The sequence below is a fragment of the Macrobrachium rosenbergii genome, chromosome 4 (assembly GCF_040412425.1).
Source record: "Macrobrachium rosenbergii isolate ZJJX-2024 chromosome 4, ASM4041242v1, whole genome shotgun sequence".
Taxonomy (NCBI): domain Eukaryota; kingdom Metazoa; phylum Arthropoda; class Malacostraca; order Decapoda; family Palaemonidae; genus Macrobrachium; species Macrobrachium rosenbergii.
Window position 1 is genome coordinate 43885836 of NC_089744.1, and position 13837 is coordinate 43899672.

Consider the following 13837-nt stretch of genomic DNA (forward strand, 5'->3'; position numbering starts at 1 on the left):
CAGTGCATAAGCTCTTCCTACAGAAAGAGCATTGGTCAGTCATAAATGGCAACCTGTAGGACCAGCTTTATTCTTTTCCTTGCCAACATCTGGGTTCCTTTCCCTCTAGTAAACAGACTTCCCCTTATATATAAAGCATTTTTTTCAAAAATTCTGTTTTCATAATAAAATTAAGTTTCATATAATACTTACCAAGTAATTTCATAACTATACAGTAGTTTCTAACTCGCACAGCAGCTTTTATTTAAAAAATCACAGTAGCGCCTCGATTGTTTAGTGCAGATGACAGGCCCTACCCACCACTGGGAATACTGAAAACAACTTAGCAAATAGCCTCATTGTGTTTGTGCCCTTATTTCCATCCAAAGGGAGGAGGGTGGGCTCTGATTCTGTAATTACTTGCTAAGTATATATGAAACTTAATTTTATTATGAAAATATTTTCATATAAGTAACTTACCAAGTAATTACACAGCTGAACCCCACACTGAAAGGAGGGTGGGATACATGGACATATTCTACTTCAAAACATTAAGGCATGGTAATGACTTTGAAATAGAAAAATTGCTAGCACTGAAACAACGCTTGTCATTTCCTTATGTGGTAAGAGAGCTACTGCAGGTGAATACTGCCTCTGGTTGGTGCTCATGTTAATCTGTAGTGGCGTGGCGGTAAAACCATGGGGTGCCTCTACTTAAGTGGGAGCTTTGCAAGCAAAGCATATATAAGTGCTCTTGCCCTGGGTGCAGTACCAATATAAAAAACAACCAGACAACACTGTTACCTACACCAAGACAAGACCACAACCCATCCACTCAGACTGGTGTGTACTCCAGGTACATTGTACCCCCCTGCCTCCCCATGGCTCAATGCCTTCAAGGCATAGAGATAGAAGGAGAAGAAGAGAGCTATCTATGCTTTGTCCCCCAATACCATACCAGTCCCTGATAATGGTCCCAAGGTACTGCAATTTTCAAACACTGTTTCAACTTCTTTTAAGTAGTGAGACACGAAGTTCAATTGCACTTCCAGTAGGTTGATTACAGAATGGAAGTGAGGGACATATTGTGCCTGAAAACTAATGAGGTAGCAACTGCTTGGATGTCATGAGCTTTCACTTTGAAAGTAGACAAAAAAAGTCCTCCTGAATCCGAGAATGTGCCTCAGAAATCAGGTCCCTTAGAAAGAACAACAGTGCATTCTTAGAAAGAGGGTGAGAAGGATTCTTAACAGAACACCACGGGTTGCTGGATGACCCTCTGATCTTGGTCCTGTTCAAATAATACCTTAAGGCTCTAACGGGGCAAAGAACTCTTTCTTCTTCTTCTGGGCCAAGGATTTCCATTAAACTCTTAATGATGAAGGAATGGGACCACGGCTTGGACAGGTCCTCATTCTTGGCTAGAAAAACCGAGAGTAAAGGAGCAAACTGCGTCTCCTTGGGAGAATCCTACCCTCTTATCGATGGCCTGAAGCTCACTGACACGTTTGGCAATAGTCAAAGAGACAAAGAAGAGTATTCCAAGCGAGTTCCCTTAAAGAAGCGGAACAAAGGGGTTTGAATGAGAGGCTTGTTAGCCACTTCAGTACTACATCTAAGTTCCAAGAGACTGAGTCGATCTTTTTCTGCCTGGATGAGCTGAAAGACTTGATAAGGTTGTTAAGATCTGGGCTTGAAGGCAGATCCAGACCCCTATGCTTAAAAACAGAGCTAAGCATGACTCGATACCCCTTAATGGTGGAGGACGACAAACCCCCAGAGTTCCTCAGATAAAGGAGGAAATCCACAATCTGAGTCAGAGATGTCTCAGAAGAAGAGACGTTATGTCTGCTATACCATTAATGGAAGACTGCCCACTTGGCCTGGTAGACATGGCAAGAAAACTGACTTCTGCATCTTGTAATAGCCTCTGCAGCTACTCTTGAAAATCCTTTTGCTCTGACAAGTTTCTGGACAGTTTGAAGCCTGTCAGAGCAAGAGAGGACAACACTCTGTTGTATCTCTTGAAGTGGGGCTGTCTGAGTAGACATAGTTTTTGGGGGAGACTTGGGAAGTCCACCAACAACTGAAGGAGGTCTGGGAACCACTCCTTCAGGGGCCAGAACGGAGTTATGAGGGTCATCGTAATGTTGTGGTGTGCCTGGAATTAGTTCAAAACTTCCCTGACCATGTTGAAGGGCATAAAGATGTAGAGATCCAGGTTGGACCAGTTTTGAAGCATGGTGTCTGTCACCCATGCCAGAGGGACCGGGGCTGGAGAACAGATGTGAGGAAGATGACAGTTCCTCAAGGTGGCAAACAGGTCCAAAGTTGGTCTGCCCCATAACTTCCAAAGATCAAGGCAGGTCAGAGGATCCAAAGTCCACTCGGTGGGAAGGACCTGCTTCTGACAGCTCAGTTCCTGCCAAAACATTTAATTTCCCTAGAATAAATTGAGTGACCATCACCACTTGATTTTGATCTTCCCATAGGAGAAGATCCTTTGCCACCCAGCAGAGGAGAAGGAATGAGTGCCACCTTGCTTTTGAATGTACATCAGTGCCGTGGTATTGTCTGCCTGGACTACCACGGTTTTGTTGTAGATCATGGCCAAGAAGAACTGAAGACCAAAGAGGATTGTCTTCAACTCCCTGACATTTATGTGAAGGTTCTTTTGTTCCGGGACCACATCCCGGAAACTTCCAGATTTCCCAGCAGGGCTCCCCACCCTAGATCTGATCGTCTGAGTAAAAGTCTAGGTAAGGGTTCACAGGAAGAAGGGACTTTCCTTTCTTCCAAAAGTCTACCTTCAGACAGCCACCACTGCAGGACCGACTTGATTTCCAGGGTAATGGAAAATACGAGTTGCCCGGCTGTGTTTTCCTGTCCCCATTGGCTTTTAGGTAGAATTGAAGAGCTCTCATATGAAGTCTGCCCTGCTTGATGAATGTCTAAATGGAAGCCAGGGTCCCCAAAAAAGCTCATCCATTGACAGGCCGAGCAAGACGAGAGGGAGAGAAAACTGCAAAATGTCTGAAGGCAGGAGGCGATTCTCTGGGGGGAAGGAAAAGTCGGAAAAGTTCGAGAGTTAAGAATCATCCCCAAATAGAGTATCTCTTGAGTTGAGGTCAGCTGGGACTTCTGCAGATTAAGGATGCCCAGTTCTAGTCGGAAGAGTCTTCTGTAAGTCTTCCGTGCACTTCTCCTTTGATGGGACTGAAGAAGCCAGTCGTCCAGGAAAAGACTGATGCTTATGCCAAGTAAATGAAGCCAATTGCAAGAGGAGTGAGAACTCGAGTGAAGACCTGAAGGGCCAAGAGAGGTCAAAGCACAGAGCCCGAAACTGGAAGACCCTGTTCCAGAAGATGGATCGGAGATACTTTCTGGAGCCCAGATGGATGAGCACATGGAAGTGTGCGTCCTGCAAGTCCAAGGTTATTGTCCAATCACCCTGGTGAATGGATGACAGGACTGTCTGGTTCATCTCCATCTTGAACTTCGTCTTCTGTACGAAGAGAAAAAGGGCACTGCTGGCCATGCAGACTTGCTGACAACCATGCGGACTCAGACAACCATGCGGACTTGCAAACAACTATGCATATTCGCAGACAACCATGTGGACTCACAGCTGGCCATGTGGACTCTCTGACAACCGTGCAGATTTGATGTCTTATGTAGACTTGATAGCGCCTTGCACAAGCTTGATGACAACTCGTACAGACTAAAGACATATGCGGAATTGTACGTGGACTAAATGCCCTGCGGAAACTGATGGACTAGTAGGCAAGAGCAAACATCTGGCAAGCTTAGAATAAGCTTAAAAAAGTCTATAAAACCCACAAAAGCCTGGGCATGGACATAACAGTGGCCTTGTCAAAATCCAGACTTGCGTCAAATTCTTCTGCAGATCAGATGCAATTCACTAAACTGTGTCCTGAGGGAAGAGGTGATGTTGTGCCAGAGGCAAAAATAACAGGGCTGGTTTCTGTGACCCCCTTAGTAGTAAAGGAGCACCAGAGGTCTCTCTTCTTAAGACTCCAAAAGTAAAGAAAGCGGAAAGCTCTAAAAGCCATCTCAAATGTCCTTATCCACACAGGACAGGACTCCGGGACAAACCGAGGCAATGCCTCCCGCTGACCAGTCAAGAAAGCTAAGAACTTCAAAAAATCTTAAGAAGATCTTCGACAAGGAGGTCTAGTTCCTTCGAAGCAAACATTATCTTGGTTGATGAGAATACAGAACATCGATGAGGTCAGAGGAAGGAAAGACCAAAGGCGCTTTGCCTTGCTCCCTTTTAGCCGAAAGCTAATCTCCCAACTCATTGAGCGACTTCTTGGAAGACGAATAAAGCACCAGAGGAGGGAGCTTTCTTCAACAAAGTCATAATTTCGAATCTCAAATGTCCTTGCCAGCAACGCACAGGACTCCGAGACACTAACTGTTGCTTAAAAGGGGTCGACATTGGCTCGTCTTGAACTATAGGCGAAGGTTGCCTTGCTCCTTAAACAGACTGAGAGTAGAAAAAAAGTATGTGAGTGGGTGCTTGGCGCTCAGAGATGGGAATCAAATACTGAAGAGTTGAATCCGGGTGATCGGGAATTGGCGCCGCTCAGGAGCGCTTGTCTGAGAGGGTTCATTTGGTGCTTAGGGGCCAAGTAAGGTTGCAGTCCCCGGTTATCAGCAGGCTTGGTTATTGGCGATCTGGTTTTACAACACTTGTCTAGCGAAGAAAATTGACGATTTCTGCTTATCTGCACCGATAATTGGGTATTGGCGCCAATAAATACCTACCAGAGGTGCTGATTTTTGGTTATCGGCGATTTTCTGCAATTTTTGGTTATTGTCATGCTGTCAGAACGGAACCCCTGCCGATAACCAGGGACTGCCTGTATGCGCTGCTCCAGGATATTGGACTGAGGAGGAGACAGAGGGATTCACAGTGAAACTACAGGAAGGCTGTGGGAGCCAGCTAGCCTCTTAATACCGCTAGACAAGAAGCAGAGAATGGCAACTGTCATCTGCTTGTCTCTTCAGTGGCCTTGAAGAATTAAGAAAACATCTGCGGCACGGGGCGCCCAGGAGCTGGCACCAGTACTCGGGAGCTGGTGCTGGACACTCAGAAGCTGGCGCCAGACACTTGGGGAATGGTGCCATACTGGAAGATAATTGGTGCACATCCAATAAGACACCTTTCCAGTGGCTGTCTGTTAAAACCTGGGTGTGTGTAATGGGTCCAACTGAGGGGCAACTACCCGTGGGCAGACACCACCAGCCTCCCTTGGACCTCTGGTATGTATTCTCCCAGGTTCAGGGGGGCAGGACAGAGACCTTCACCTAGGAGAACCAGCGCGACAAGTAGCCACCTCCTTCACTTCCACAACACTATCACTTGTCACGTTGCGGGAAGTGGTGCTGTCTGAATACATTTTCCCATAAACACCTTCAGTGACACACCAAACTCTGCTACTGTTTCACTAGTAGGTTAAATTTTCTTGTCAAGCATAGACTCTAGACTGGCAATGGCATTGGTTTCGGAAGTGAGGGAGTAGGTGGATTAAAAGTAGAAAAGCTAGTAGCAGGAGAAAATTTAGGAAGGATTGAAGGAATAGCAGAGCTATCTTCTAACCTAGGCTAGGGTAGAATTCTAGGCTAAGGGAAGATCGTTTCTCAGCTCTAGAGGCTGCTTTCCTTTTTCTATCCCTCTCTAACTTGTCTAGTTGAGATTAAAGTACCTTCTACTCTTGCTAATCATTACCTTTAGCACAAGTTTTCTCCCTACTATATTTCTGCCCAGTACATTTACTGCAAATTGTATGAGAATCATATGAAGATTTGATTAATCCGGTTTTGCAACTTTTGCTACAACAGCGAAACTAGGTGAACTTGAATCACACATAATAACCAAAGAACTAGAAAAATGATCCTGAAAGCTATTAAAGCTTGAAGGCTACTCAAATAAGCGATACAGTGGTACTTCACTGGAAATCCAGCCCTACAGCCAAAAATCAGTAAACAAAAGCTGCCGCAAACTCCCGATGTTACTTGAGAGCCAGCAGAAACACAATAAGGCTATCTGCTAAGTCATTTCCAGTATTCCCAGTGGTGGGTGGGGCCTGTCATCTACACTAAACAATCGAAGCACTACCACGATTTTTTAAATAAAAGCAGATGTGCAATTTAGAAACTATAGCTATGTAATTACTTGGTAAGTTATTTATATGAAAACTTCTGTTATGTCCATGCAAATCATTGCCTTGGTCTGAGGCCTTTACTCCCCTCTCCTCCCCTTTGATTGGCTATATACTGCTACATCCTTCTCCTACAAACCTATATATAAAACAGAGAGCAGGGGAAGGAACACAAAGATTACCAACTTGCCAAGAGAGGTTCCTGTCAACACTTAGTGAATGGATACATAGCCATGACTTCAAGTTAACCTAGGAACTATGTAAGACAATGGTTTGTATAAAAAAAACAGTATTTATTTAAAAATATTGTCATGTTTTTATTTTCTCTAATGAGTTAAGTGCATGTTTAAAGTACAGTAATTATTGAGACCTTGGGAAGAAACTGAAGCGGTTGAAGTTGGAGGGCAGATTAAAAATGAAATGCAGGTGGACAAAGTGTAATAATGCACATAACACCATTAGCACACAAAAAAATCTTTTTAAGAGAATAAAAATAAAATGAGAACAGATTACAAAAGATGGAAAAAGAAAATGGTGTAAGACTGCTGAAAGATATAGTACAATAAAAGTTTCAATAAAAGACCAGGAGTATCAATAACAAAGAAGCTTTTACCGCCAGGAAAGAACATATTAATAAGTTGCAATGGATTTTCAAGAATTTTATACTTATACACTAAAATAAGAGGGAATCAAAAGGTGCATTTGAAATATGAAATTCGAGGAGGAGAAAATTACAAGTGAAATTACAAGATTACACATTCACCTATACAGTACTTGAAAAGATAGGAAAGAGTTGCTAGTTCTTGGGAAGGACTCATTATATCAATGAAATTTCCTGTTATCATGAAAAGAGCTCCTAAAAAGGTGGTGGAAGGAGAGATGTCATTTGAGAAGCTGAGATAAAGGACAGAAATTCCTACTGAAGTGAAGGAAAAAAATACTTTGGCACTAATTTCTTTCATAATATAAGGCTTTTCATGACACTTGTACCATTGTAAATTTAAATATGATAATAAAAAATACTGCACTCCCTTTTGAGACCCTATAGTTAACCAAATTTATGAAGAGAAAGCTAAATCAACATTTAAAAAAAAATAAACTTTCATTACCTATGAGGTCCATGATCATAAATGCGGCATGGGTACACCAAAATGGGATAAATATCAAATAGTTCTTCTGACTTATCGATCTGAGCTTCCAACTCATTCATTGGAAGAACTATATCTTGAAATACCTGTAATTTCAAGTTGATTTAAAAGAATTAAGAACTGTGATGACAGTAATAACAAAAAACCTTATCTTAATCAAAATAAAAAGGGTTAAATACAATTTGCTTATATGATTTATAGTACCACACCTACAACAGATTACAGCATTCTACTTGTATTTCACAAGCACACGCATAGATAAAACGAATGATCAACATGTGAGTATATCCTGCAATTCAGCATGCCTATTCTGCTCACTCCTCTTTTGTTCATTAACATCTCACACCTCTCAAACACTTTACGTCCAAAGACTTGTTCCTATGCACTTTCTTTCAAGACAACTTTGTAATGATATAGATCACACTTCCCAGAGTCATAGTAATGCAAAAGAGGTCTTTCAGCTTTTGTATTTGAATTCCTCTATGCAATATTTTTCTTTGGAATTTGACTATCATCCATTCTTTTAAGATGACCTACCCAACAGTCTTTTTCTACATACATACAGTAGAGTAAAAATTTGCTCTGTTCAGAAATCCTACATTTTTCAAGCAGTGATATATATCCCATGGATCTTCCCCTGGCAATAGCAAAGAAAAATACTAAGTCTCGCAGGCAGATGTGCACAATAAGACCATCATTCATCACCATAAGGAAAACAAGACAACACACATGCATTGTATCTGATCTTTGTCTATATTATGAGTATTAAGACTGAACAAAACTCTGACAAAAAGTGAAAGTTGCAGTTGCCTTTTCAATTAGGATAGACTTTTTTAATACAAACTATGAATTGTGAAAAAATTACAACCTTGGACAGCAAAAATCATTAATATTTTTTAATCTGCCATTCTTGTGAAAAACCCTTTACTGGCCCACTCCTTTAACAACAGTTTTTATGGGGTTAATTTTGGGGAAAAGATTCTGCATACTGTACTTCTAATAATCTGTTAAGTAGTCTAGTCTTTGTAAGGATAAGGCATTGCGAATTTTTAACATATCATAGACAATTATAGAAAGATCAGTGATTTTTGTATTGAACTGAAACCTAGCAGGAAAACTAGCAGATGCCCTGAAATCTAATTCACTCCACAACTTTGCAACTGACGTCAGCAAGGAGACTACCTTTATTTTCTTTGAATTCCTCATTGCTAGAAACGCACATGTTATATCAACCTACACAAAAGCTAAAAAGGCAGGCCGCTGCCTTAACGTAAGGGAAGGGTGTCCAATTTCATATATAAAGTCTGTCATTGGTGTCTACATCAGAAGGGTCTTCTAATACTATAGTACAGTCTGACCTCTTAAATCCGGCATTCTGTGGTCTGGCAACTCCCATGGTCCATGATCCTTTTGAATTAGCCACCATTGGTTCCTGAGTGGCCAAGAGGGCAGTGCCAACATGTCATTTCAGTTTTTGGATTTTTTGGATGTAGGAACTGAAGCACAGTTTATTTCCAACGAAAACACTCCGTGAAACTAAAAAATATACAGCATACAAAAGAACCATAATTTGCATATATACTCGTGTATCATCCAACCTTGTGTATCATGCAGCCATTCAAATTTTGTCCAAAAACATGCTTTCATCAGATACATCATGTATAGTGCAAGATGTATTTTCAGTAGATTAAATTGTGCTAGGCTTTCTGTGCCTGTCTCAGTTTCGGTGGATTCACTGATAATGCATATTATATCTGAGTTAGCTTTCAACTAATAAATAGGCCTAGAAGCCAAAGTTCATTAGGTTAAACGTGAATCTTCATGCATTAAATCAGGCTTACAAACCTTGTGACTTGTCTAAGAATTCATCACTGTTTCTTATAACGACAACCACTTACTACTGTGTGCAAGACACTGGCATAAACAACAGCAATCGTGCTGGCCACAAGACATTTTGGAAGTGGCAAAAGCAACATACAATACTGGCAAAATTACACCCTTACTTCATCTAATTTCCTGCATTTATAAATAAAGTAAGCTGAATTCTTAAACTCAGCTTTGATAATTTACATAAAAAAAGAAATTCCGAAATGCGTTTCATTTAGCAACTAATAGCTGTGATGATGTCGGTGTAAGGGTGTCAAATCACTTCTCCATTCTTGTGTTTCTTTCCTCATATGTACATTAATCACATCATACATGTTACATCATACATGTTACTGTACTTGTTATTATTTCAGATTCTTTATGTATCTCATTGTATGCATCATTGTACGGCCTTTCCGCTGATATATATATCTGCCTTTTACATGTTCTGTAACACATTATATATGTCTTCTTATGCCTGTTAACAAACACAATTTCTGTATGGATGCAGCAGGGGGCCTCAGGTCGCCCGCTACCTTTCCGTCCACTTTCTGCATTATAAACACCTGTCAAGAATAATAAAGAATCAGTCTTTCACTTCTGTATTTCTTGAACCTGACACTGGTGACCCCGGAGTGAAAGGTAGTGCGGTTTTGGCCCAGCCACTAATGGACTAAAAACGGCCGCAAACTACCATCAGAGAGCCAGGAAAACACTGGCCTCTGGAAGGAAAGGCAACAGTAGGTCCTTCTAGCAAGGCGGTAAGGAAGAAACTGATGCGTCATGGTGCTCTCGGGTGAAGTGAAGTTGGTTGATGCCTTCTCTCTCATCCGACTGGCTGAACCCCGTTGCCACCAATACCTTGTTCTACAATTTTTTATGTTTTTTACTGGTTTCTAACTGGCGCTAGAAGATTTTATCCTCATGTTAAGATCTAGGTTTGTTCTGCATAGGAACAAATAGGCATAGCAAGAACAATACTGTACCAGGGCCTAAGAAAAAAAGTATCTGGAAGAGAAAAGAAGTTTCTGAAGAGTTCACAGTTATAGTGCATGGAGGGTTCTGTTTAGCCAACACTTCTTTATGGACATGAAGTGTAGATGTCAAAAGCAAGTGAAAGAAAAAGGCAGTTAGAGTATGAACGTGGCATTGAGCATTATCATAATTTTCTCTAGAGCCAACCCCTGTTAGAGGAAACAGCCTACTGTTTTAAATATACAATATACGTAAGTATACATTTTGGAACAGAGATGAGTCACCGTTAATCATTTTAATTAGATAGAAGAAAAGGTGTCAATTCAAAGGACCAGGAGTACATATGCACTAGATAACAGAGCATCAAAGAATTATATGGTCAAGGGGGTCACATAGGTGACTCCATTGCAGTCATGCAACAATTTCTAACTGATTCTGAAATGCCAAGTATCCCAGTCTTCTATATGGTAACACTCAAGGGTGAAAGACGGAACATTTAGGAAAATACACCTATTTATATAGTGGCCAAGAAATTTTCTTCTATGTACCTGATACACAGTAATTCTATTGCAAATTAATATGGCTGACTTACCAGTAAGTGCTAAAAATTATAAAAACTGCAATAATTGAAAGATATTCACAACAAATCAATATTATCAGCTCACCTGCTTAGTAAAAGTCATTGCCCTTACACCTGGAGTGGTTGTAAACTTCAAAAATGCTATCTTGGGTGGTAAGAGCCATCCCATAAACCACCTGAAGACTGGATGGTTACCAAATGGAATCATTGTTTCCACTACCCAAAATATGGCTCTGTTATGACGCAGTAAGTAGTCCTCCAAAGGAACGTATTCATAGTCACCTCCTTTCTTCAGGAATCCCTCAACATGCTTGTAAAACCATGGCTTATACCATTGATTCACTTTATTGACCTAAAAAAAGCGAAGGCATTACTTTATTTGTTTCACAGTCAAAAGTTAGATCATAACATCTCAAGACAAAGTAGATGATGCCTTATACCAAAGACTTGTTTTCCTATTTCATAATTAATTCTTGCTTTTACACAATACAAGAGAACTTGAAAGCCAAGTGACTAATGACAATACATACCTATACTATATTTCTATATTTTCACTGTACAGTTGATCCCCGGTATTCACGGGCTATGCGTACCACAACCCGCCACAAATAGCTAAAATCCACGAATACTTGACACCCCTCTAAAAATGCTTATAACTGCCTACAGTATTTTGATAGTTCAAATACCAAAAAACACCTCTAAAAATGCTTATACTTGAGTATATTTTTTTATCACAAAAATTGCATTTAGTCACAAAAATATGAAAATACAGTAATTACTGAATATTTCTCTATGAAAAATACCGCGAACAGGCAAATATTCTGCAAATAATGTGTATATACATTCCATAGAAAAACCCGCAAAGAGGTAAAGCCACAAATCTGGAACCGCGAATAGGCGGGGGTCCACTGTACAATACTTAATTTCTTATGTAAAATTTATTAATACCAATAATAACTACTAAAAGCAAATACAAACAGATTTATTCCAATTTTATTTACTATCAAATTTAGAGGGGAGAGCTCTACAATTACAAGAAATGCTATGAGAAAAATCTAAATTATTATAAAATGAGACAGTAAAAAAAGCATTATTTGAGGGTGACAACTGTAAACTGATAATTCTTATTGTTTTAAACTATTGTATATCAACGCTATCTTCACTAATCACATGACCAAGCATAGCTAGCAATTTGACCAGTTATCCTCTTTCTTTTACAACTCCACTTGGCCACAGGAGAAAGAGAAAAGAATTGTTCATGCCTCTATGGGTAGAAAAGTAAAAATCACAATGAAAAAATAAGCAAATGGAACAGAATAATGAATGGAAGCAGAACCAGCTGGGATCTCCCACTAGGAAAAGAAAGAGAAAGTAGTGGTGAAAGGATCTCAGTCAAAAAACAGTGTTCACAAACAAGAAAGAGAGGACATACAAATTTTTTAAAAGATAAAAAAGAAAGAGAGAGAGAGAGAGAGAGAGAGAGAGAGAGAGAGAGAGAGAGAGAGAATTATTTATTACATTTACTGTACTTGCATTTCATACTTTTGTAAATAACTCAAACACCATAGAATACAATAAATCCCAAACTTTCTCTTCATTTGTTCATCATACAATATGATTTCTTCTCTCTCTATTAAACATTCATGAAATAATTTTACTTTAACTTATATTTTTGTGCTTGCTCCCTGGAGTTGGTTATAATAGGAGTCCTTATTACCACTAGACATTCCTCTCTTCACAATCAATCCTAATTAATACTCACACTCATACAAATGCTCCCTACTGACTCTGTAACCATCCCCTACAATTCTACACAATTCACCTACTCATTTTACTTTGTGTGTTTTTTCCCATTTTTAGCATATGCTTGTTTCTAACTGTGAAGGCAAACCCAGTATTGAAAAATACATTTCAGTTGTAAGCACTGAGTTTTGCTTCCAGATGCAGGTTCAACCTCCAGGTTAGGCAGCTAGTGGTCCGCAAGTTTTTCTAGCATGCCTACTGGTGAAGCCTAGAACTATATGGCCTAAAGAGCATACTTTTAAAGGGATATACAGTAACATGACTGAAGAGGGATCTTGGGAAAAGTTCTGTGAGGCTAGGCCAGAATAGAGTGAGACTGCATATCAGTCTGTAGCTAGGTTACAAAGATATTTCAACAGGTGGACTGAAATGGCTTAATGCAAAAAAAGAATTCGATGATTTAGCAGATATGCTCATCAGGGAACAATATGTTCGCCCAACATGGCATATTCTACAGGGAAAAAGTACCAAAGACATTGATGAGATGGTGAAGCTTGCTGAGTGGTACTTGGAGTCTCATAAGATAAGCTTGGTGGAATTCCAGGAGCCAATGAAGTAAAGTAAGGGTATCCAGAGATCCAAGACTACAAGATAATCAAGCAGAAGCAAACAGATAGGAGTAAAGGTAGGTTTCCTATTCGTCAAAAGCCTGGATAGTTAGCCAAAACTGAGTGTTAAGAATAAGGCTGAGCAGAAACAGACAAGAGAAGGTAAGTGCCTTGTTTGTCACAAGCCAGGATACTTGCTAAAAACTGAGAGCTAATTAAGAGTAAAGACCAGCAGAAGTTCAAGCAAAAGGCAACCAGCAGTGTTCCAGTATCCTTGGAACCAAAGGAGGTGACTGTTTACCAGTTAGTGAAGCGTTTGCAGGCAAGAAGAAGGTAACTGTACTATGAGATACAGGTTGTGCAAGTGAAGTTGTAAATACCTTGTATAACTGAGGATCAAATGACTGGTAAAATAGAGCTACCGATGTATCTCGACTTGCCCTAAAATGTTCTTAACATTACATTTAATGTTCTGAGCTGACATTTGGGGTGGATGTTACCAATCTTCTCAGGGGACATTCAGAGGCTATGAAGTCAGACCATCCTTTCTTGTAAGAAACAATGTGCCACATCACAGTTGGAGCATTTCTTGTGGTAACTGAGTCAGATGCATGCACCAGTTTTGAGATGAAGTCATGTTCCTCATACAGGACATCATAGAAATCATTTACGTATTTTAATTTTGAACTCATAATCTGTTTTTATCTCAAGTCAATACAAGCTTGATTTGCAGCAGCACTGTCCAAAAAA

At 40.1% G+C, this 13837-nt stretch overlaps 1 protein-coding gene across 10 annotated transcripts in view; it reads right to left on the bottom strand.

Annotated features, from left to right (window-relative positions):
- LOC136833650 (delta(24)-sterol reductase-like) overlaps window positions 1–13837 on the bottom strand; it is a 234321-nt gene that overhangs the window by 106059 nt on the left and 114425 nt on the right. For all 10 annotated transcript variants that reach the window (XR_010851557.1, XR_010851558.1, XR_010851552.1 and 7 more), the window contains 2 exons: window positions 10822–11088; window positions 7277–7401 (listed from right to left, as the gene is read on the bottom strand). Coding sequence is in view for 7 of the 10 variants with exons in the window: in XM_067095835.1 (XP_066951936.1) it covers window positions 7277–7401; window positions 10822–11088 (392 nt within the window). In the remaining 3 variants the exon portion in view is untranslated. The remainder of the gene's footprint in view (window positions 1–7276; window positions 7402–10821; window positions 11089–13837) is intronic.